Source organism: Lampetra planeri, unplaced genomic scaffold (assembly GCF_965212315.1).
Source record: "Lampetra planeri unplaced genomic scaffold, kcLamPlan1.2.h2 scaffold_1273, whole genome shotgun sequence".
Classification (NCBI taxonomy): domain Eukaryota; kingdom Metazoa; phylum Chordata; class Hyperoartia; order Petromyzontiformes; family Petromyzontidae; genus Lampetra; species Lampetra planeri.
The window spans coordinates 3104-26151 of NW_027613989.1; the positions used below are offsets into that span (position 1 = coordinate 3104).

Sequence of the window (23048 nt, forward strand, 5' to 3'; positions counted from 1 at the left end):
GGGTGAAGATTCAATCTCCTGGCTCCGCCAATTGGGGTTTGGCCAGGAGACGTCATAGACGCCTGTCCCCCCGGGGCCTCCGGCACAAGCTTAGGTAGATTTTTGACACGTGGTTTAGTGGTAATTAATTGAAGGTGGAGGGGTTACCAGCCCCTCGCACAAATGCAGAGCCCCCATTGACCGCTGTGCTGGCTACAAACGCATTGAGGGGAAAAGGCGAATGGAATTGGCCGTTTCCCCCCCCCCACGCAATTGCTTTCATCCACCATAGCGGATACGTCCGGCACCAACGAGGGAGGTCGGGGGTTGGTGAGTGGGTGGGTGAGTGGGTGGGTGAGTGGGTGGGTGAGTGTGTAACAGAGTGAGTGGGAGGGTGAGTAATAAGAGTGGGTGGGTGAGTGAGTGGGTGGGTGAGTGAGTGTGAGTAATAGAGTGGGTGGGTGAGTGGGTGAGTGAGTGGGTGGGTGAGTGGGTGTGAGTAATAGAGTGGGTGGAGTGGGCGAGTGAGTGGGTGGGTGGGTGAGTGAGTGGGTGGGTGAGTGAGTGTGAGTATAGAGTGGGTGAGTGAGTGGGTGAGTGAGTGGGTGGGTGAGTGGGTGTGAGTAATAGAGGTGGGTGGGTGGGCGGTTGAGTGGGTGGGTGGGTGAGTGTGAGTAAGAGAGTGGGTGAGTGAATGAGTGGGTGGGTGGGCGGGCGAGTGAGTGGGTGGGTGAGTGTGTGAGTAATAGAGTGGGTGGGTGGGCGAGTGAGTGGGTGGGTGAGTGGGTGGGTGAGCAATTCCCCCCCAAGGAAATCGCTCGCATCCAGCGCACCGTCACCATCCGGGGGCTCCACTGGATTTATCCGAACCACCACACACACACACGTATACACGCACACACGTATACACACACACGTATACACACACACGCACACACGCACACACACACACGTATACACGCACACACGTATACACACACACACGAGCCAGATCTGCTCCTGAAAGTCTCCACTACACCTCATCAGTTTTTCTTGTTCAAAGAGATCTTTTAATGGTTCTGTCAAACTCAAAAACCTCCCCCCACCCTCACCCCCCCCACCCTCACCCCCCCCACCCTCACCCTCCCACCCTCACCCCCCGAGACCCATACGCCGAACATTATCCGAGCGCGCTTATTTTTTTTTACAAATCATTAACTTTTCAACATCATTTATTCTCCTTTAATTTCCTTATCCGCACACGCGCACACACATATATATGTCGTTCTATTAATTTACCATCGATTATTTTAATCATCATTTATTATTATTTTCTCCAACCACCCGTTAAGGCCCCCCCCCCCTTCCTAAAGCGAGACGTTACGATCACCACATCCACCACACACGTACACACATCACACACCACACGCACACACCACACACACACCACACGCACAGACATCACACCACACACACCACAAACACCCACCACACACGTACACACACACCACACGCACCACACACAACACACACACACACAGACACACCACACACACACAGACACCACACCACACACACCACACATACCACACCACACATCACACCACACAGACACACACCACACACACCACACCACACACATCACACCACACACCGACACACCACACACACACAGACACACACCACACAGACACACACCACACAGACACACACACACCACACACACACAAGACAAAGGTTCCACCCCTGGTGCAGCCTCCACGCAAGAGGCTGCTGCTAGAGTAGCCGCAGCAGTCCCTAGACACACAGACAAAGGTGCCCCGCGTAGCCTCTAACAGGCTGCAGGGGCAAGTGCTGCTAGCGAGTAGCAGTGCCTATAGACAAAGGTCCCTCGTGTAGCCTCTAACAGCCTGTAGGGGCAAGTGCTGCTAGGAGCGAGTAGCAGATGGACGGTCGGTGGTGAGTGGTGAGTGAGTGGTGGTGAGTGAGTGGGTGGGTGAGTGATGAGTGGGTGGGTGAGTAGTGAGTGAGTAGGTGGGTGAGTGCATGGGTGGGTGAGTGGGTGAGTGAGTGGGTGTGTGTCCCACACAGACACACCCACACGGACACACACATCCACACACCCACATGCACGGACACACACACGGATACACACAGCCACACGCGCTCACCCCACCACACACGGCCTCCTGATGACGCCTGCTGCTGCTGCTACTGCTGCTACGTGGAGTCTGCGTCTCTCTCACCATCATCACGGTGGCTAGGAGATGTTGACTGCCTCGCCTGCTCGCTCACCCACTCACTTACTCACCTGCTCACTCACTCGTAAACTCACCCACCCGCTCACCCACTCACTCACCCACCCGGTCATATGCTCACCCACCACTCACCTGATTGTACACTCACCCACCTGCTCACCCACCTGCTCACCCGCCTGCCCGTTTCCGTGGTTACGTAGTCGCTGTAAGCCCCGCCCCCTAAAATCAACATCGCCCACCCCACCCCCCTTCGTCAACAACAACAAACAACAACAACAACAACAACGAGAGAGAGAGAGGGGGGGGGGGGAGGTAACCTCTCTATTGCAAGGTCGTTTGCAACGCAACATCCACCCACGTGGTCCCCCCCACCACTACCACCACACCCCCACTATTACCACGCCCCCCCCACTAATACCACGCCCCCCACCAATGGAGCCCCCCCCCCCCACTTCTCCGGTTGTTGCAGCTGTTGTTGACGTTGTTGTTGTGGTAGATGCTTGTTGTTGTTGTTGTAGCGGTGATGTTGTTGTTGACGATGTTGTGGTAGATGCTTGTTGTTGTTGATGTTGTTGTTGACGATGTTGTTGTTGTGGTTGATGTTGCTGTTGTTGTTGTTGTGGTAGATGCTTGTTGTTGTTGTTGTTGATGTAGCAGTGATGTTGTTGTTGTGGTTGATGTTGCTGTTGTTGTTGTTGTGGTAGATGCTTGTTGTTGTTGATGTAGCAGTGATGTTGTTGTTGTGGTTGATGTTGCTGTTGTTGTTGTTGTGGTAGATGCTTGTTGTTGTTGATGTTGTTGTAGCGGTGATGTATGTTGTTGACGTTGTGGTTGATGCTTGTTGTTGTTGATGTTGTTATTGTTGACGATGTTGATGTTGTTGTGGTTGATGCTGCTGTTGTTATTGTTGTTGTTGCCCGTGGTGGTGGTGGTGGTGGTGGCGAGTCACTGGTAGGTCTGCGGAGGGAAGTTGTTGACTTCCCCATGTCGGTGACGGTGGCGCCACGGTGCGTGTAGGAGAGCTTGATGCGCATACGCAGCTGGTGCTGAAACAACAACAACAACAACCATCAACAACGACAACAACATCAACAACAACAACCAACAACAACAGCAGCAGCTGGCACCAACGGTGTGTGTAGGGTGGTGAGAGGGTGGTGAGTGGGTGGTGAGGGTGAGTGAGTGGTGAGTGTGTGGTGAGTGGGTGGTGAGTGGGTTGGTGAGGGTGAGTGGGTGGATGAGTGTGTGGTGAGTGAGTGGTGAGTGAGTGGTGAGTGGGTGGTGAGAGGTGGTGAGGGTGAGTGAGTGGTGAGTGGGTGGTGAGTGTGTGGTGAGTGGGTGGTGAGGGTGAGTGGTGGATGAGTGGGTGGTGAGTGAGTGGTGAGTGAGTGGATGGTGAGTGTGTGGTGAGTGAGTGGTGAGTGTGTGGTGAGTGAGTGGTGAGTGAGTGAGTAGGTGGTGAGTAGGTGGTGAGTGGGTGGTGAGTGTGTGGTGAGTGAGTGAGTGGGTGGTGAGTGGGTGGGTGAGTGTGTGGGTGAGTGAGTGGTGAGTGTGTGGTGAGTGAGTGGTGAGTGAGTGAGTGAGTAGGTGGTGAGTAGGTGGTGAGTGGGTGGTGAGTGTGTGGTGAGTGAGTGGGTGGTGAGTGGGTGGGTGAGTGGGTGGTGAGTGGTGGTGAGTGTGGTGGTGAGGTGGTGTGTGGAGTGTGGTGGGAGTGAGTGGTGAGGGAGGGAGGGGTGAGTGAGTGAGTGGGTGGTGAGTGGGTGGGGGTGAGGTGGTGGTGTGTGGAGGGAGTGAGTGGTGGTGGTGAGGTGGGTGGGGTGAGTGGTGTGGGTGGGTGGTGGGTGGGTGGAGTGGTGGTGAGTGGTGGGTGGTGAGTGAGGGGTGGTGGTGGGGGTGGTGAGTGTGGTGGTGAGTGGTGGTGGTGGTGAGTGTGGGTGGTGAGTGGGTGGTGGTGGTGATGGTGAGTGGTGGAGTGGTGGTGGTGGTGAGGTGTGGTGGGTGGTGGTGGGTGGTGTGGTGGTGGTGGTGAGTGTGGGGTGGTGGTGGTGTGAGGTGGTGGGTGGTGGGTGGTGGTGTGGTGGGTGGTGTGGGGTGAGTGGGGTGGTGGAGTGGTGGTGTGGTGGTGGGGGTGGTGGGGGGGTGTGGTGGTGAGTGAGTGGTGGGGGGGGTGGTGTGGTGGGGGTGGGGGTGGGTGGTGGGGTGAGTGTGTGGGTGGTGGTGGTGTGGGTGGGTGGGGGAGTGGGGGGGTGAGGGTGGGGGGGTGTGTGGGTGGGTGGGGTGTGGGTGGGGGGTGGTGGGGGGTGGGTGGGGGGGGGAGTGGGTGGTGGGTGGTGGTGGGGGTGGTGGGTGGGTGGTGGTGGTGGGGGGAGGTGGTGGTGAGTGGGTGGGGGTGGTGGTGGGTGGGGGAGGTGTGGGTGGTGGGGTGGGTGGTGGGTGGTGGGGGTGGTGGTGTGTGGTGGTGGTGGTGGTGTGGGTGGTGGGGTGGGGGTGGGTGGTGGGGGGGTGGTGGGTGGTGGTGGGTGGGTGGGGGGGTGGGTGTGGTGGGTGGGGGGTGGGTGGGGGGTGAGGTGGTGGTGGTGGGGGTGGTGGTGGTGTGGGGGTGGTGGGGTGGTGGTGGGGTGGTGTGGGTGGGGTGAGGGTGGGGTTGGTGGGTGGTGGTGGTGGTGGTGGTGAGTGGTGTGGTGAGGTGTGGTGAGGTGTGTGGTGGGTGGTGGAGTGGTGAGTGGTGGTGGTGTGGTGGGTGTGGGGTGAGTGAGTGTGTGGTGAGGGTGAGTGGTGGGGTGGTGTGTGGTGGTGGTGGTGAGTGGTGGTGGTGGGTGGAGGGTGAGTGTGGGTGGGTGGTGGGTGGGGTGGTGGGTGGTGGGTGGTGTGGGTGGGAGTGGGTGGTGAGGTGGTGAGGGGTGAGTGGTGGGAGTGGGTGGTGAGTGGGTGGTGAGGGGGGGAGTGGGTGGGTGGTGTGGGTGAGTGAGTGGTGAGGGTGAGTGGGTGGTGAGGGGTGGTGTGGGGGTGTGTGTGGTGGTGTGTGGTGTGTGAGTGGTGGTGTGTAGGGGTGGGTGTGGGAGCGGGTGGTGAGGGTGAGTGTGTGGTGAGTGAGTGGTGAGTGAGTGGTGAGTGGGTGGTGAGCGGGTGGTGAGGGTGAGTGGGTGGTGAGTGAGTGGCGTGTGAGTGGTGAGTGGGTGGTGAGTGGGTGGTGAGTGAGTGTGTGGTGAGGGTGAGTGGGTGGTGAGTGTGTGGTGAGTGAGTGGTGAGTGAGTGGTGAGTGAGTGGTGAGTGAGGTGAGTGGTGAGTGAGTGATGAGTGAGTGGTGAGTGAGTGGTGAGTGAGTGAGTGGTGAGTGGGTGGTGAGTGGGTGGTGAGTGAGTGTGTGGTGAGGGTGAGTGGGTGGTGAGTGAGGGTGTGGTGAGTGAGTGGGGGGTGGTGAGTGTGTGGTGAGTGAGTGGGTGGTGAGTGAGTGGTGTGGGTGAGGGGTGAGTGGGTGGTGTGAGGTGTGGTGAGTGGTGTGTGGTGAGTGTGTGGTGAGTGAGTGGTGAGTGGTGAGTGTGTGGTGAGTGGGTGGGTGGTGAGTGAGTGTGTGGTGAGTGAGTGGGTGGTGAGTGAGTGTGTGGTGAGGGTGAGTGGGTGGGGAGTGAGTGTGTGGTGAGTGAGTGTGTGGTGAGTGAGTGGTGAGTGAGTGAGTGGTGAGTGTGCACCTTGTTGGGGTTGAGCACGCGCATGAGCTGAGTGTGTGGTGAGTGAGTGAGTGGTGAGTGAGTGAGTGGTGAGTGAGTGAGTGGTGAGTGTGCACCTTGTTGGGGTTGAGCACGCGCATGAGCTGTGTGTGTGGTGAGTGGTGAGTGAGTGGTGAGTGAGTGGTGAGGGTGAGTGTGTGGTGAGGTGAGTGGTGAGTGAGTGGTGAGTGGGTGGTGAGCGGGTGGTGAGGGTGAGTGGGTGGTGAGTGAGTGGCGAGTGAGTGGTGAGTGGGTGGTGAGTGGGTGGTGAGTGAGTGAGTGTGTGGTGAGTGAGTGGTGAGTGGTGAGTGTGTGGTGAGTGGGTGGGTGGTGAGTGAGTGTGTGGTGAGTGAGTGGGTGGTGAGTGAGTGTGTGGTGAGGGTGAGTGGGTGGTGAGTGAGTGTGTGGTGAGTGAGTGTGTGGTGAGTGAGTGGTGAGTGAGTGAGTGGTGAGTGTGCACCTTGTTGGGGTTGAGCACGCGCATGAGCTGAGTGTGTGGTGAGTGGTGAGTGAGTGGTGAGTGAGTGGTGAGGGTGAGTGTGTGGTGAGTGAGTGGTGAGTGAGGGTGAGTGGGTGGTGAGCGGGTGGTGAGGGTGAGTGGGTGGTGAGTGAGTGGCGAGTGAGTGGTGAGTGGGTGGTGAGTGGGTGGTGAGTGAGTGAGTGTGTGGTGAGTGAGTGGTGAGTGGTGAGTGTGTGGTGAGTGGGTGGGTGGTGAGTGAGTGTGTGGTGAGTGAGTGGGTGGTGAGTGAGGGGTGTGTGGTGAGGGTGAGTGGGTGGTGAGTGAGTGTGTGGTGGTGAGTGTGTGGTGAGTGAGTGGTGAGTGAGTGAGTGGTGAGTGTGCACCTTGTTGGGGTTGAGCACGCGCATGAGCTGAGGTGTGGTGAGTGGTGAGTGAGTGGTGAGTGAGTGGTGAGGGTGAGTGTGTGGTGAGTGAGTGGTGAGTGAGTGGTGAGTGGGTGGTGAGCGGGTGGTGAGGGTGAGTGGGTGGTGAGTGAGTGGCGAGTGAGTGGTGAGTGGGTGGTGAGTGGGTGGTGAGTGAGTGAGTGTGTGGTGAGTGAGTGGTGAGTGGTGAGTGGTGTGGTGAGGTGGGTGGGTGGGTGAGTGAGTGGGTGGTGAGTGGTGGGTGGGGTGAGGAGTGGTGGGAGGTGAGTGGGTGGGAGGAGTGTGTGGTGAGTGAGTGTGTGGTGAGTGAGTGGTGAGTGAGTGAGTGGTGAGTGTGCACCTTGTTGGGGTTGAGCACGCGCATGAGCTGAGTGTGTGGTGAGTGAGTGAGTGGTGAGTGAGTGAGTGGTGAGTGAGTGGTGAGTGTGCACCTTGTTGGGGTTGAGCACGCGCATGAGCTGTGTGTGTGGTGAGTGGTGAGTGAGTGGTGAGTGAGTGAGGTGAGTGGTGAGTGAGTGGTGAGTGAGTGGTGAGTGTGCACCTTGTTGGGGTTGAGCACGCGCATGAGCTGTGTGTGTGGTGAGTGGTGAGTGAGTGGTGAGTGAGTGAGTGGTGAGTGAGTGGTGAGTGTGCACCTTGTTGGGGTTGAGCACGCGCATGAGCTGTGTGTGTGGTGAGTGAGTGGTGAGTGAGTGTGTGGTGAGTGAGTGGTGAGTGAGTGGTGAGTGAGTGGTGAGTGAGTGAGTGAGTGGTGAGTGAGTGGTGAGTGTGCACCTTGTTGGGGTTGAGCACGCGCATGAGCTGTGTGTGTGGTGAGTGAGTGGTGAGTGAGTGTGTGGTGAGTGAGTGGTGAGTGAGTGGTGAGTGAGTGGTGAGTGAGTGAGTGAGTGGTGAGTGAGTGGTGAGTGTGCACCTTGTTGGGGTTGAGCACGCGCATGAGCTGTGTGTGTGGTGAGTGAGTGGTGAGTGAGTGTGTGGTGAGTGAGTGGTGAGTGAGTGGTGAGTGAGTGGTGAGTGAGTGAGTGAGTGGTGAGTGAGTGGTGAGTGTGCACCTTGTTGGGGTTGAGCACGCGCATGAGCTGAGTCACGGTGGCCAGCTCCGTGCGCTGGCACCGTGCTGCTGCTGGGAGACAGCAGCTGGAGCTGGAACGTCTGACACACACACAGACACACACACAGTTACACACACACACACACAGACACACACACACACACAGTTACACACACACACACAGACACACAGTCACACACACACAGGTTACACACACACACACAGACACACAGTCACACACACACAGTTACACACACACACAGACACACACAGTCACACACACACACACACAGTCACACACACACACACACAGTCACACACACACAGTCACACAGTCACACACACACACACAGTCACACACACACAGACACACACACAGACACACACAGACACACATACACACATACAGTCACACACACACACACACAGTCACACACACACACATACAGTCACCACACACACACAGTCACACACACAGTCACACACACAGTCACACAGTCACACACCACACAGTCACACAGTCACACACACACACAGTCACACACACACACAGTCACACACACAGTCCACACACACAGTCACACAGTCACACATACACACATACAGACACACACACACACAGTTACACACACAGTCACACAGTCACACATACACACATACAGTCACACACACATACAGTTACACACACACACAGTCACACATACATACATACAGTCACACACACACAGTCAGTCACACACACACAGACACACACACACAGACACACACACATACAGTTACACACACACACAGTCACACATACACATACAGTCACACACACACACACACAGTCAGTCACACACACACACATACAGTTACACACACAGTCACACACACACACACACAGTCACACAGTCACACATACACACATACAGTCACACACACACAGTCAGTCACACACACACAGTCAGTCACACACACACACAGTCACACACACACAGACACACACACATACAGTTACACACACAGTCACACAGTCACACATACACACATACAGTCACACACACACACACACAGTCACACACACACACAGTCACACACACAGTCACACAGACACACAGTCACACACACACAGTTACACACACACAGACACACACACACACAGACACACACAGTTATACACACACAGTCACACACACACAGTTACACACACACACAGACACACACAGTTACACACACACAGTTACACACACACACGGAGACACAGCACCACCAATCCACCACTACCACTGCACCATCACCACCACCCCCATCACCACCACACCCCTCTACCACACCACCACAACACCACCACACCCACTATCACTCCACCACACCAACACCACCACCACCGCTACACCATCACCACCACTACCACCCCCACCACACCACCACACCACCACCACCACTCCCACACACCGTCACTACCACCCCCACTACCACAACACCACACCGCCACCACCACACCCCACTACCACTCCACCACACCACCACACTACCACTCGACCACACACCACCACCACCACACTACCACTCCACCACACACCACCACAACACACCACAACCACCACCACCACCACACCACCACACACCACCACAACACCACCACTCCACCACCACCACACTACCAACTCCACCACCACCACCGCACCACCACCACCGCACCACACACTACCACTCCACCACACACTACCACTCCACCACACACTACCACTCCACCACACACTACCACCGCACCACCACCACAACACCACCACCACCACCACCACGGCCACACCACTACCACTCCACCACCACCGCCACCACCACACCACTACCACTCCACCACACACTACCACCGCACCACCACCACCACCGCACCACCACTCCACCCACACACTACCACTCCACCACCACACCACACTACCACTCCACCACCACACACTACCACTCCACCACCACACCACACTACCACTCCACCACCACACACTACCACTCCACCACCACACCACACTACCACTCCACCACCACACACTACCACTCCACCACACACTACCACTCCACCACCACCACTCCACCACACCGTCACTACCACTCCACCACACACCACCACCACCACCACCACCACCGCCACACCACTACCACTCCACCACCACACCGCCACCACCACCGCACCACCACCACCGCACCACCACCACCACGGCACCACCACCGCCACGGCACCACCACCGCCACGGCGTCACCTTGGGCACGGCTGCCTGGAAGACGAAGTCTGCCATGTCGGCGTCGCTGGAGTTGGTGGCGCGCAGGGAGATGGTGGTGAGCCCCCCCCCCGGCGGGGCCCCCCCCCTCTCAAAGGCAAACTCCACGCGGAGGCCGCCCTTCTCAAACGCCACCATCGCCGGGATCATGCCTCCTCCACCTCCACCTCCTCCTACGGGGGGGGGTGGGAGGGGAGGGGCGGGGCGGGAGGGGGGAGGGGTGGAGGGCGGAAGGGGGCGGAAGGGGGCGGGGGGGGGCGGGGGGGGGAGGTGAGTGAGCGAGTGACTGAGTGAGCGAGCGACTGACCGAGTGAGCGAGCGAGTGAGTGAGCGACTGACTAGTGAGCGAGCGACAGAGAGAGCGAGCGACTGACTGAGCGAGCGACTGAGTGAGCGACTGACTGAGCGAGCGACTGACTGAGCGAGCGACTGAGTGAGCGACTGACTGAGCGAGCGACTGACTGAGTGAGTGACTGAGTGAGCGACTGACTGAGTGACTGAGCGAGCGACTGACTGAGCGAGCGACTGAGTGAGCGACTGACTGAGTGAGCGACTGACTGAGTGAGTGACTGAGTTAGCGACTGACTGAGTGAGTGACTGAGTGAGCGAGTGACTGACTGAGCGAGCGAGCGACTGAGTGACTGACTGAGCGAGCGACTGAGTGAGTGAGCGTCTCACTGTGCAGGGCGTTGTTGAAGGGCGACTCGCTGGTGATGGACCCCAGGCTGTCGAGAAGAAACGCAGGAGGGGGTCCCTGCAGCGTGGACACTGGGGGGGGGCCTGCACCCCCACACACAGACAAAGGTGCCCCGTGTAGCCTTAACAGGGTGTAGGGGCAAGTGCTGAGTAGCAGCTGCAACTTCTACATACAATCACACCATCATTCACTCACACACACACACCATCACTCACACACACACACACTCACCATCACTCACACACACACACCATCACTCACACACACACACCATCACTCACACACACACACACCATCACTCACACACACACACCATCACTCACACACACACACACTCACCATCACTCACACACACACACCATCACTCACACACACACACACTCACCATCACTCACACACACACTTCTTCTTCTTGTTCGTCCATCAAAGTTGATGATGACCAAGGCACGTTTGTCATTATGTTGGGTTTTGATGAGTGCGCAAATGGCTGAAGAGGCCAATCCGAGCCCGGAATTCCCTGTGGCACACTGGACAGGTCAGGGAGGATGCAGAGCTCTGAGGTGCAGCCACACGTCCTTCCTTGGTAGATTTGCGCTGCTGCCTCTTCAAGATAGCACAGGAGCGTCTCCTACTCTCACAGAGGACTGCACCGTCCTGTACTTTTCTTCTCCAGGCAGGTCGGTCCTGTGCTAGGGATTCCCAGCTTTTAAGGTCGAATCCAAAGCTCTTCAAGGAAGCTTTCAGGGTGTCCTTGTAGCGCTTTTTGGGGCCACCTTGTGCTCGCTTGCCATTCCTCAGCTCGCCAAAGAAGACTTGTTTTGGAAGTCTCGCGTAGGGCATTCTGGTCACGTGGCCAGTCCATCTAAGCTGTTCCTTCGCAAGCAAGGTGTAGATGCTGGGGATATTTGCCTTGCTGAGGACTTCCGTGTCAGGGATTCTGTCTTGCCACTTGATCCTCAGCAGTTTCACACACACCATCACTCACTCACACACACACACCATCACTCACACTCACTATCACTTACTCACACACTCACCATCACTCAACAACTCAATCACACACTCACTATCACTCAACCACTCACCCGCACTCACCCGCACTCACCCGCACTCACCCGCACTCACCCGCACTCACCCGCACTCACCCGCACTCACCCGCACTCACCCGCACTCCCTCGCACTCCCTCGCACTCCCTCGCACTCCCCCACACAGCGGCCTGCGTGCGTACCGGAGATGTCGAGTCCGAGGAGGTTGAGGAGGTCACCTCCTCCTCCTCCTCCTCCTGCCGCCGAGGGGGGCGGCGGCTTGGAGGGGAGGGAGGAGTTTGGGAGTGGGGGGGCCGGCCGTGGTGCTGCCCCCCAATAGGTCAAGCAGATCCGTCACCTGGGGCAATCGGGGACGGTGGGGGGGGGCGGAGGGGGGTTAAGGGGGGGGGGGACACGCATTGAAGCGCACGGCATTGTGGGGAATTACCCACGAGGCTTTGCAGTTCCTAAGTTTGGCGTAGATAAGGTGATGCCTCCACTGCTACCACCACCACAACTATCACCACCACCACCACGACTACCACCACTACCACCACCACCACCACGACTACCACCACTACCACCACCACCACCACTACCACCACTACCACCACCACCACCACGACCACCACCACTACCACCACCACCACGACTACCACCACTACCACCACCACGACTACCACCACACTACCACCACCACCACCACGACTACCACCACTACCACCACCACCGCCACCACCACCACGACCACCATCACCACGACTGGCTACCACCACCACCATCACCACGACTACCACCACTACCACCACCACCACTACCACCATCACCACGACTACCACCACTACCACCACCACTACCACCATCACCAGCAGCAGCACTGCTGCCATCGCCAGTACCAACACCGCTACCACCACCACTACCAACACCATTACCCTGCACCGCCATTACCACCATCACCACCACCACTCACCGGTGCTACCCATGGCCTGTGTGAGAGTGTGAGTGAGAGTGTGAGTGAGTGTGTGCGCGAGTGTGAGTGTGTGAGTACGTGTGAGTGAGTGTGTGAGCGAGTGTGAGTGTGTGAGTGAGTGTGTGAGTGTGTGTGAGTGTGTGAGTGACTGTGTGAGTGTATGAGGGAGTGAGTGTGTGAGTGAGTGTATGAGGGAGTGTGTGTGCGAGTGTGTGTGAGTGAGTGTGTGTGAGTGTGAGTGTGTGAGCGACTGTGTGAGTGAGTGACTGTGTGAGTGACTGTGTGAGTGAGTGTGTGAGTGACTGAGTGAGTGACTGAGTGACTGTGTGTGTGAGTGACTGTGTGAGTGAGTGACTGTGTGAGTGAGTGACTGTGTGAGTGAGTGACTGTGTGTGACTGTGTGAGTGAGTGACTGTGTGAGTGAGTGACTGTGTGAGTGAGTGACTGTGTGAGCGAGTGACTGTGTGTGCGAGTGACTGTGTGTGCGAGTGACTGTGTGAGTGACTGTGTGAGTGAGTGACTGTGTGAGTGAGTGACTGTGTGTGACTGTGTGAGTGAGTGACTGTGTGAGTGAGTGACTGTGTGAGTGAGTGACTGTGTGTGCGAGTGACTGTGTGTGCGAGTGACTGTGTGTGCGAGTGACTGTGTGAGTGTGTGAGTGAGTGACTGTGTGTGCGAGTGACTGTGTGAGTGAGTGTGTGAGCGAGTGTGAGTGTGTGAGTGCGTGTGAGTGAGTGTGTGAGCGAGTGTGAGTGTGTGAGTGAGTGTGTGAGTGTGTGAGTGACTGTATGAGTGAGTGAGTGTATGAGGGAGTGAGTGTGCGAGTGAGTGTATGAGGGAGTGTGTGTGCGAGTGTGTGTGAGTGAGTGTGTGTGAGTGTGAGTGTGTGAGCGACTGTGTGAGTGAGTGACTGTGTGAGTGACTGTGTGAGTGACTGAGTGAGTGACTGTGTGAGTGTGTGAGTGACTGTGTGAGTGTGGGAGTGTGAGTGTGTGACTGTGTGAGTGACTGTGTGACTGTGTGAGTGACTGTGCGAGTGACTGAGTGACTGTGTGAGTGAGTGACTGTGTGAGTGAGTGACTGTGTGAGACTGTGTGAGTGAGTGACTGTGTGAGTGAGTGACTGTGTGTGCGAGTGACTGTGTGTGCGAGTGACTGTGTGTGCGAGTGACTGTGTGTGCGAGTGACTGTGTGTGCGAGTGACTGTGTGAGCGAGTGACTGTGTGTGCGAGTGACTGTGTGTGCGAGTGACTGTGTGTGCGAGTGACTGTGTGTGCGAGTGACTGTGTGAGTGTGTGAGTGAGTGACTGTGTGAGTGAGTGACTGTGTGACTGTGTGTGTGAGTGACTGTGTGAGTGACTGTGTGAGTGAGTGAGTGTGTGACCGGGTGAGTGTGTGAGTGAGTGAGTGTGAGTGAGTGTGAGTGTGTGACTGTGTGAGTGTGTGAGTGACTGTGTGAGTGTAAGTGTGTGAGTGAGTGACTGTGTGAGTGACTGTTTGTGAGTGAGTGACTGTGTGTGTGAGTGACTGTGTGAGTGTAAGTGTGTGAGTGACTGTGTGAGTGAGTGAGTGTGTGAGCGAGTGTGAGTGTGTGAGTGAGTGTGTGAGTGTGTGTGAGTGTGTGAGTGACTGTATGAGTGAGTGTATGAGGGAGTGAGTGTGTGAGTGTATGAGGGAGTGTGTGTGCGAGTGTGTGTGAGTGAGTGTGTGTGAGTGTGAGTGTGTGAGCGACTGTGTGAGTGAGTGACTGTGTGAGTGACTGTGTGAGTGAGTGTGTGAGTGACTGAGTGAGTGACTGTGTGAGTGTGTGAGTGACTGTGTGAGTGTGGGAGTGTGAGTGTGTGACTGTGTGACTGTGTGAATGACTGTGCGAGTGACTGTGCGAGTGACTGAGTGACTGTGTGAGTGAGTGACTGTGTGAGTGAGTGACTGTGTGAGTGAGTGACTGTGTGAGTGAGTGACTGTGTGAGTGACTGTGTGAGTGAGTGACTGTGTGAGTGAGTGACTGTGTGAGTGAGTGACTGTGTGAGTGAGTGACTGTATGAGTGAGTGACTGTGTGTGCGAGTGACTGTGTGAGTGTGTGAGTGAGTGACTGTGTGAGTGAGTGACTGTGTGACTGTGTGAGTGAGTGACTGTGTGTGTGAGTGACTGTGTGAGTGACTGTGTGAGTGAGTGAGTGAGTGTGTGACCGGGTGAGTGTGTGAGTGAGTGTGAGTGAGTGTGTGACTGTGTGAGTGTGTGAGTGACTGTGTGAGTGTAAGTGTGTGAGTGAGTGACTGTGTGAGTGACTGTGTGTGAGTGAGTGACTGTGTGTGTGAGTGACTGTGTGAGTGTAAGTGTGTGAGTGAGTGACTGTGTGAGTGTGTGAGTGAGTGTGTGACTGTGTGTGAGTGACTGTGTGAGTGTGTGAGTGAGTGAATGAGTGAGTGACTGTGTGAGTGACTGTGTGAGTGTGTGAGTCACTGTGTGAGTGACTGTGTGAGTGACTGTGTGAGTGAGTGTAAGTGTGTGAGTGAGTGACTTTGTGTGTGTATGAGTGAGTGACTGTGTGAGTGTGTGAGTGAGTGACTGTGTGAGTGACTGTGTGAGTGTGTGAGTGAGTGAGTGACTGTGTGAGTGAGTGTAAGTGTGTGAGTGAGTGACTTTGTGTGTGTATGAGTGAGTGACTGTGTGAGTGTAAGTGTGTGAGTGAGTGACTGTGTGAGTGTGTGAGTGAGTGTGTGACTGTGTGTGAGTGACTGTGTGAGTGTGTGAGTGAGTGAATGAGTGAGTGACTGTGTGAGTGACTGTGTGAGTGTGTGAGTGACTGTGTGAGTGACTGTGTGAGTGACTGTGTGAGTGTGTGAGTGAGTGAGTGACTGTGTGAGTGAGTGTAAGTGTGTGAGTGAGTGACTTTGTGTGTGTATGAGTGAGTGACTGTGTGAGTGTGTGAGTGACTGTGTGACTGTGTGAGTGAGTGACTTTGAGAGTGACTGAGTGACTGAGTGACTGTGTGTGCGAGTGACTGTGTGAGTGAGTGTGCGAGTGAGTCACCTCTGAGGAGGAGGAGGAGGGTGGAGCGACGGACGACGCCACTGCCGAGGGGTCGGCCTTCTTGCGCTCGCCGGCTTCGGCGTCGCCGTTGGTTTCTCCGTTGGCGTCCGTGGGGCCGTTGGCCGTGGCCCTCTCCATCACCGGCATGCGCTCCAGCAGCGCCGGCCTGCACCGCCGGCACCACCGCCACCGCCGTCAAACAAGCCACCACCACCGCCACAACCACGGACACAACGCCACCACCGCCACAACCACGGCCACAGTGACGGTCACCGTCACCACCACCGTCAACAAAGCCACTGCAGCCACCAACACCACGGCCACGGCCGCCGCCGCAGCCACCGCCACGACCACCGTTACCACCGCCACCACCGCCACCACCGCCACCACCGCCACCACCGCCAACAACGCCGGACGTCACCACGGCGCGTGTCACACCGCGGGCTACGGAAACAGCTGCTGTTTCACCACCAAGTGGCGGTGACATCACCACGCTTGCCTGTGCCAGGCTAGGTGCAGGAGGAGGAGGTCACGGGACAGACCCGGCAGATGCCGTGGGTTGACTGCTGTGCCAGGCTAGGTGCAGGAGGAGGTCACGGGACAGACCCAGCAGATGCCATGGGTTGACTGCTGTGCCAGGCTAGGTGCAGGAGGAGGTCACGGGACAGACCCAGCAGATGCCATGGGTTGACTGCTGTGCCAGGCTAGGTGCAGATGCACCACCACCCGTGCCCCCCACTGTGCCAACTGGTCGCTGCGTTTTATCCGCCCGGCGCTCCGCTCGTTGTTGTGAGCGGCGACGCCCCTCAACGTGCACCAAGCCTGGCACTGCCCAGTAGCGTCCTTCACGAGCCTCCTCCTCCTCCTCCCTACACACCCTCGCCCGCTCGCCTCACCACCCGCCCGCCCGCTCGCCCGCCCGCCCTCCCGCTCGCCCGCCCGCTCGCCCGCCCGCTCGCCCGCCCTCCCGCTCGCCCGCCCTCCCGCTCGCCCGCCTCACCGCATGTGGTCGAACTTGTGGAAGAGTGTGGTGTATTCGACCGCACGCTGCTGCAACTCCATGTCGATGCTGCTGCCGTAGATAGACACCACCTTGCGGATACGACTGCACGCACAGACGCACACACACACACGTAGTCACACACACACACACACGTATTGTCACACACACACGCACGCACACAGACACACACACGCACGCACACAGACACACACACACACGTACCGTCACACACACACACACACACGTATTGTCACACACACACGCACACGTACCGTCACACGCACACACACACACACGTACCGTCACACGCACACACACACGTACCGTCACACGCACACACACATACGTACCGTCACACACACATACACACAGACACACATGTACCGTCACACACACACACGTACCGTCACGCACACACACACACGCACGTATCGTCACACAGACGCACACACACACGTACCGTCATACACACGCATACACATACGTACCGTCACACGCGGACACACACGTACCGTCACACACACGCACACACACGTACCGTCACACACGCACACACACAGACACACACATACGTATCGTCACACACACACACACACGGACACATGCACTCACACACGCACACAGACACACACACATACCGTCACACGCACGCACACACGTATGGTCACACACACACAGACACACACCGACACCATCCACGCACACACACACGCACGCACGCACACACACGGACACCACAGGGCTGTGGGGCAAGTGCTGTTAGTAGCATCACCAGCGCCCTATAGACACACAGACAAAGGTCCCCCGTGTAGCCTGTAACAGACTGTAGGGGCAAGTGCAGTTATCGAACACCTACGAAGGCCGGCACTGTGGCACACGAGGGGGTGGGTGGCCAGCACCACGCCCGGCCGCCTTTGTCTCCCCAGTGGCGATGTTTACTACACCACCACTGCTACACCGGCTACTCATTTGAGGCTGAGACGACCTAGGGGAGGCCCAGGACCGGTTCAGATAATCGTCACCGGTGGTGTTGGCCGTGAGCGGGAATCGAACTCGGGTCGCCGGGTTCGTAGCGCTAACCACTGCACCACCACTCCCACTCACGCACGCACAGATACACGGACACACGCACAAAGTGAGTGAGTGAGTGCATTAGTGAGTCCTAGTGAGTGTACTAGTGAGTGAGTGAGTGTACTAGTGAGTGAGTGTACTAGTGAGTGTACTAGTGAGTGAGTGAGTGTACTAGTGAGTGTACTAGTGAGTGAGTGTACTAGTGAGTGAGTGTACTAGTGAGTGAGTGTACTAGTGAGTGAGTGTACTAGTGAGTGAGTGTACTAGTGAGTGAGTGAGTGTACTAGTGAGTGAGTGAGTGTACTAGTGAGTGAGTGTACTAGTGAGTGAGTGTACTAGTGAGTGTACTAGTGAGTGAGTGAGTGTACTAGTGAGTGTACTAGTGAGTGAGTGTACTAGTGAGTGAGTGTACTAGTGAGTGTACTAGTGAGTGAGTGAGTGTACTAGTGAGTGAGTGTACTAGTGAGTGTACTAGTGAGTGAGTGAGTGTACTAGTGAGTGAGTGTACTAGTGAGTGTACTAGTGAGTGAGTGAGTGTACTAGTGAGTGTACTAGTGAGTGAGTGTACTAGTGAGTGAGTGTACTAGTGAGTGAGTGTACTAGTGAGTGTACTAGTGAGTGAGTGTACTAGTGAGTGAGTGTACTAGTGAGTGTACTAGTGAGTGAGTGAGTGTACTAGTGAGTGAGTGTACTAGTGAGTGTACTAGTGAGTGAGTGAGTGTACTAGTGAGTGTACTAGTGAGTGAGTGTACTAGTGAGTGAGTGTACTAGTGAGTGAGTGTACTAGTGAGTGTACTAGTGAGTGAGTGAGTGTACTAGTGAGTGAGTGTACTAGTGAGTGTACTAGTGAGTGAGTGAGTGTACTAGTGAGTGAGTGTACTAGTGAGTGAGTGTACTAGTGAGTGTACTAGTGAGTGAGTGAGTGTACTAGTGAGTGAGTGTACTAGTGAGTGTACTAGTGAGTGAGTGAGTGTACTAGTGAGTGAGTGTACTAGTGAGTGAGTGTACTAGTGAGTGTACTAGTGAGTGAGTGAGTGTACTAGTGAGTGAGTGTACTAGTGAGTGAGTGAGTGTACTAGTGAGTGAGTGTACTAGTGAGTGAGTGTACTAGTGAGTGTACTAGTGAGTGAGTGAGTGTACTAGTGAGTGAGTGTACTAGTGAGTGTACTAGTGAGTGAGTGAGTGTACTAGTGAGTGTACTAGTGAGTGAGTGAGTGTACTAGTGAGTGTACTAGTGAGTGAGTGAGTGTACTAGTGAGTGAGTGAGTGTACTAGTGAGTGAGTGTACTAGTGAGTGTACTAGTGAGTGAGTGAGTGTACTAGTGAGTGTACTAGTGAGTGAGTGAGTGTACTAGTGAGTGAGTGTACTAGTGAGTGAGTGTACTAGTGAGTGAGTGAGTGTACTAGTGAGTGAGTGAGTGTACGAGTGAGTGTACTAGTGAGTGTACTAGTGAGTGAGTGTACTAGTGAGTGAGTGTACTAGTGAGTGTACTAGTGAGTGAGTGAGTGTACTAGTGAGTGAGTGTACTAGTGAGTGTACTAGTGAGTGAGTGAGTGTACTAGTGAGTGAGTGAGTGTACGAGTGAGTGTACTAGTGAGTGTACTAGTGAGTGAGTGTACTAGTGAGTGTACTAGTGAGTGAGTGTACTAGTGAGTGAGTGTACTAGTGAGTGTACTAGTGAGTGAGTGAGTGTACTAGTGAGTGAGTGAGTGTACGAGTGAGTGTACTAGTGAGTGAGTGAGTGTACTAGTGAGTGTACTAGTGAGTGTACTAGTGAGTGAGTGAGTGTACTAGTGAGTGTACTAGTGAGTGAGTGAGTGTACTAGTCACTTGGTACTGGAGAAGCGAGTGCTCAGCTTCATGGAGGCGGTGAGCGCGTAGCCGCGGGTGATGGACGTCGACAGGTTGGACTGCAGGACCCCCTCCAGCACGTCCAGCACCTCGTCCTCCGTTACCTGCGTCACCACGGCAACGGGGGGGGAGGGGGGGGGAATCGTCACCATGGCGACGGGGGAGAGGGGGAGGCATCGTCACCATGGCGACGGGGGAGAGGGGGGAGGCATCGTCACCATGGCGACGGGGGAGAGGGGGGGAGGCATCGTCACCATGGCGACGGGGGAGGCATCGTCACCACGGCGACGGGGGGCCCCTCCCCCACGTGACTCCACCCACCTCTACAGGCCCCTCCCCCCACGTGACTCCACCCACCTCTACAGGCCCCTCCCCCACGTGACTCCACCCACCTCTATAGGCCCCTCCCCCACGTGACTCCACCCACCTCTATAGGCCCCTCCCCCACGTGACTCCACCCACCTCTATAGGCCCCTCCCCCCACGTGACTCCACCCACCTCTATAGGCCCCTCCCCCACGTGACTCCACCCACCTCTATAGGCCCCTCCCCCACGTGACTCCACCCACCTCTATAGGCCCCTCCCCCACGTGACTCCACCCACCTCTATAGGCCCCTCCCCCCACGTGACTCCACCCACCTCTACAGGCCCCTCCCCCCACGTGACTCCACCCACCTCTATAGGCTCCTCCTCCTCGCAGTGTCCCGACAGCAGCAGGTCTCCGTACTCACCCACACACCACGCAGCCACCTGCACCAGCGGGGGCTGGGGGGGGGCACGTGGGGGGGGGCACGTGGGGGGGGGAGGGGGCACGTGGGTGGGGGGGGGACACGACACATGGGGTGGGGGGGGCACGTGGGGGGGGAGGAGACGTGGGGGGGCACGTGGGGGGGGGCACGTGGGAGGGGGGGGGGGGACACGTGGGTGGGGGGGCACGTGGGGGGGGGGGCACGTGGGTGGGGTGGGGGGACACGTGGGTGGGGGGACACGGGGCACGTGGGAGGGGGGGGGGCACGTGGGGGGGGAGGAGACGTGGGGGGGCACGTGAGCACTGCAAACCAGCACAGCGTAGAGTGGGGTGCATAGTGGGGGGGGGGGGGGGGTGGGGGGCAAATGGAGGAGGATTGGGAGGTGCATGATGACGATGATGACGATGATGAGATGGAGGATGAAGATGATGCTGAGGATGATGACGATGATGATGACGATGACGACGACGACGACGACGATGATGATGATGACGATGATGATGACGACGATGAGGCGTCACCTGTGAGATGTCTTCCTGCATGGCCTTGAAGAGGCGCTGCACCGTGTAGGAGTGCAGCTGCGTCGTGTTGGTGATCAGCTGGATGAGGTTGGGCACAGCGTCGTCACGCACGTAGCTCCCCGCCTGCACACGCACACATCGTCACCATCACCATCATCACCACCACCACCACAGTCACCACCATCACTCACCACCATCATCATCACTCACCGTCAACACCACCACCATCATCACCACCATCACCACCACCACCATCACCACCATCATCACCACCACCCACCACCACCATCATCATCACCACCACCACCATCACTGCCCTGACAGGACAACTATGGGTCTCTGTGATGAGTCTGTGGGTCTCTGTGATGAGTCTGTGGGTCTCTGTGATGAGTCTGTGGGTCTCTGTGATGAGTCTGTGGGTCTCTGTGATGAGTCTGTGGGTCTCTGTGATGAGTCTGTGGGTCTCTGTGATGAGTCTGTGGGTCTCTGTGATGAGTCTGTGGGTCTCTGTGATGAGTCTGTGGGTCTCTGTGATGAGTCTGTGGGTCTCTGTGATGAGTCTGTGGGGTCTCTGTGATGAGTCTGTGGGTCTCTGTGATGAGTCTGTGGGTCTCTGTGATGAGTCTATGGGTCTCTGTGATGAGTCTGTGGGTCTCTGTGATGAGTCTGTGGGTCTCTGTGATGAGTCTATGGGTCTCTGTGATGAGTCTGTGGGTCTCTTTGATGAGTCTGTGGGGTCTCTGTGATGAGTCTGTGGGTCTCTATGTGAGTCTATGTGTCTCTGTGATGAGTCTATGTGTCTCTGTGATGAGTCTATGTGTCTCTGTGATGAGTCTATGTTATGTTAAACTGGCTGTGGTGGTGGTGGTGGCTGCAGTGCCAGGCACTCACCGTGGTGAGCACGCGCATGATTGTGTCGATGTGCCATCGCTTGGTGGGCGCGTACCTGTGGGCGGGGTCGGTGGGAGGGGGGAGTGAGGGGCGGGGTGAAGGGTGAGGGGCGGGGTGAGGGGAGGGGGTGAGGGGCGGGGTGAGGGGGCGGGGTGAGGGGAGGGGTGTGGGGAGGGGTGAGGGGCGGGGTGAGGGGCGGGGTGAGGGGCGGGGTGAGGGGCGGGGTGAGGGGCGGAGTGAGGGGAGGGGTGAGGGGCGGGGGTGAGGGGCGGGGTGAGGGGCGGAGTGAGGGGCGGGGTGAGGGGCGGGGTGAGGGGCGGGGTGAGGGGAGGGGTGAGGGGCGGGGTGAGGGGCGGGGTGAGGGGCGGGGTGAGGGGCGGGGTGAGGGGCGGAGTGAGGGGCGGGGTGAGGGGCGGGGTGAGGGGCGGGGTGAGGGGCGGGGTGAGGGGCGGGGTGTTACACGAGTTGGGGCACAGAGACACACCGGGCACCCCCCCACCGCCCCCACCACCCCCACCCCGTCCCCACCCCGTCCCCACCCCCCCACCCCGTCCCCACCCCCCTCACCACCCCCCCCCACTCACTTCTCTGCCGAGTGGAAGATGCCCGAGGCGCAGTCGGCCTTGAAGTCGGACTCGCAGTTGTCGAGGAAGAAGAGCAGCTCCTTCATAAGAAGAGCAGCTCCTTCATCATGCCACGCACGTTGCTCGCGTTGACCAGCGCAAAGCTCAGCTCCATCGCTCCGCCCTGGCACAGACACACACACCAGACACACGCACGCACAGACACACGCACAGACACACGCACAGACACACGCACGCACAGGACACACGCACCCGCACAGACACACGCACACAGACACACGCACGCACAGACACACGCACAGACACACGCAGACACACGCACAGCACACCACGCACAGACACCACAGACACAACACGCACAGGACACACCGCACAGACACACGCACAGACACACGCACAGACACACGCACAGACACACGCACAGGACACACGCACAGACACACGCACAGACACACGCACAGACACACACACAGACACACGCACCAGACACACGCACAGCACACCACGCACAGACACACGCACAGGACACACGCACAG

The 23048-nt window shown here is 57.2% G+C and overlaps 1 protein-coding gene across 1 annotated transcript; it reads right to left on the bottom strand.

The window, feature by feature from the left end:
* Nucleotides 1–2974: 2974 nt before the first annotated feature.
* Nucleotides 2975–22685, bottom strand: LOC144739046 (AP-1 complex subunit gamma-1-like). The gene is given in 16 exon segments (XM_078622046.1): nucleotides 2975–3199; nucleotides 3202–3262; nucleotides 7858–7896; nucleotides 7898–7957; nucleotides 10097–10287; nucleotides 10793–10894; nucleotides 12041–12155; nucleotides 12157–12195; nucleotides 15841–16006; nucleotides 16841–16945; nucleotides 19746–19870; nucleotides 20442–20531; nucleotides 21037–21159; nucleotides 21928–21982; nucleotides 22512–22597; nucleotides 22600–22685. Coding segments are annotated over 16 exon segments (1461 nt in total). The 5' UTR covers nucleotides 22666–22685; the 3' UTR covers nucleotides 2975–3161.
* Nucleotides 22686–23048: the final 363 nt, after the last annotated feature.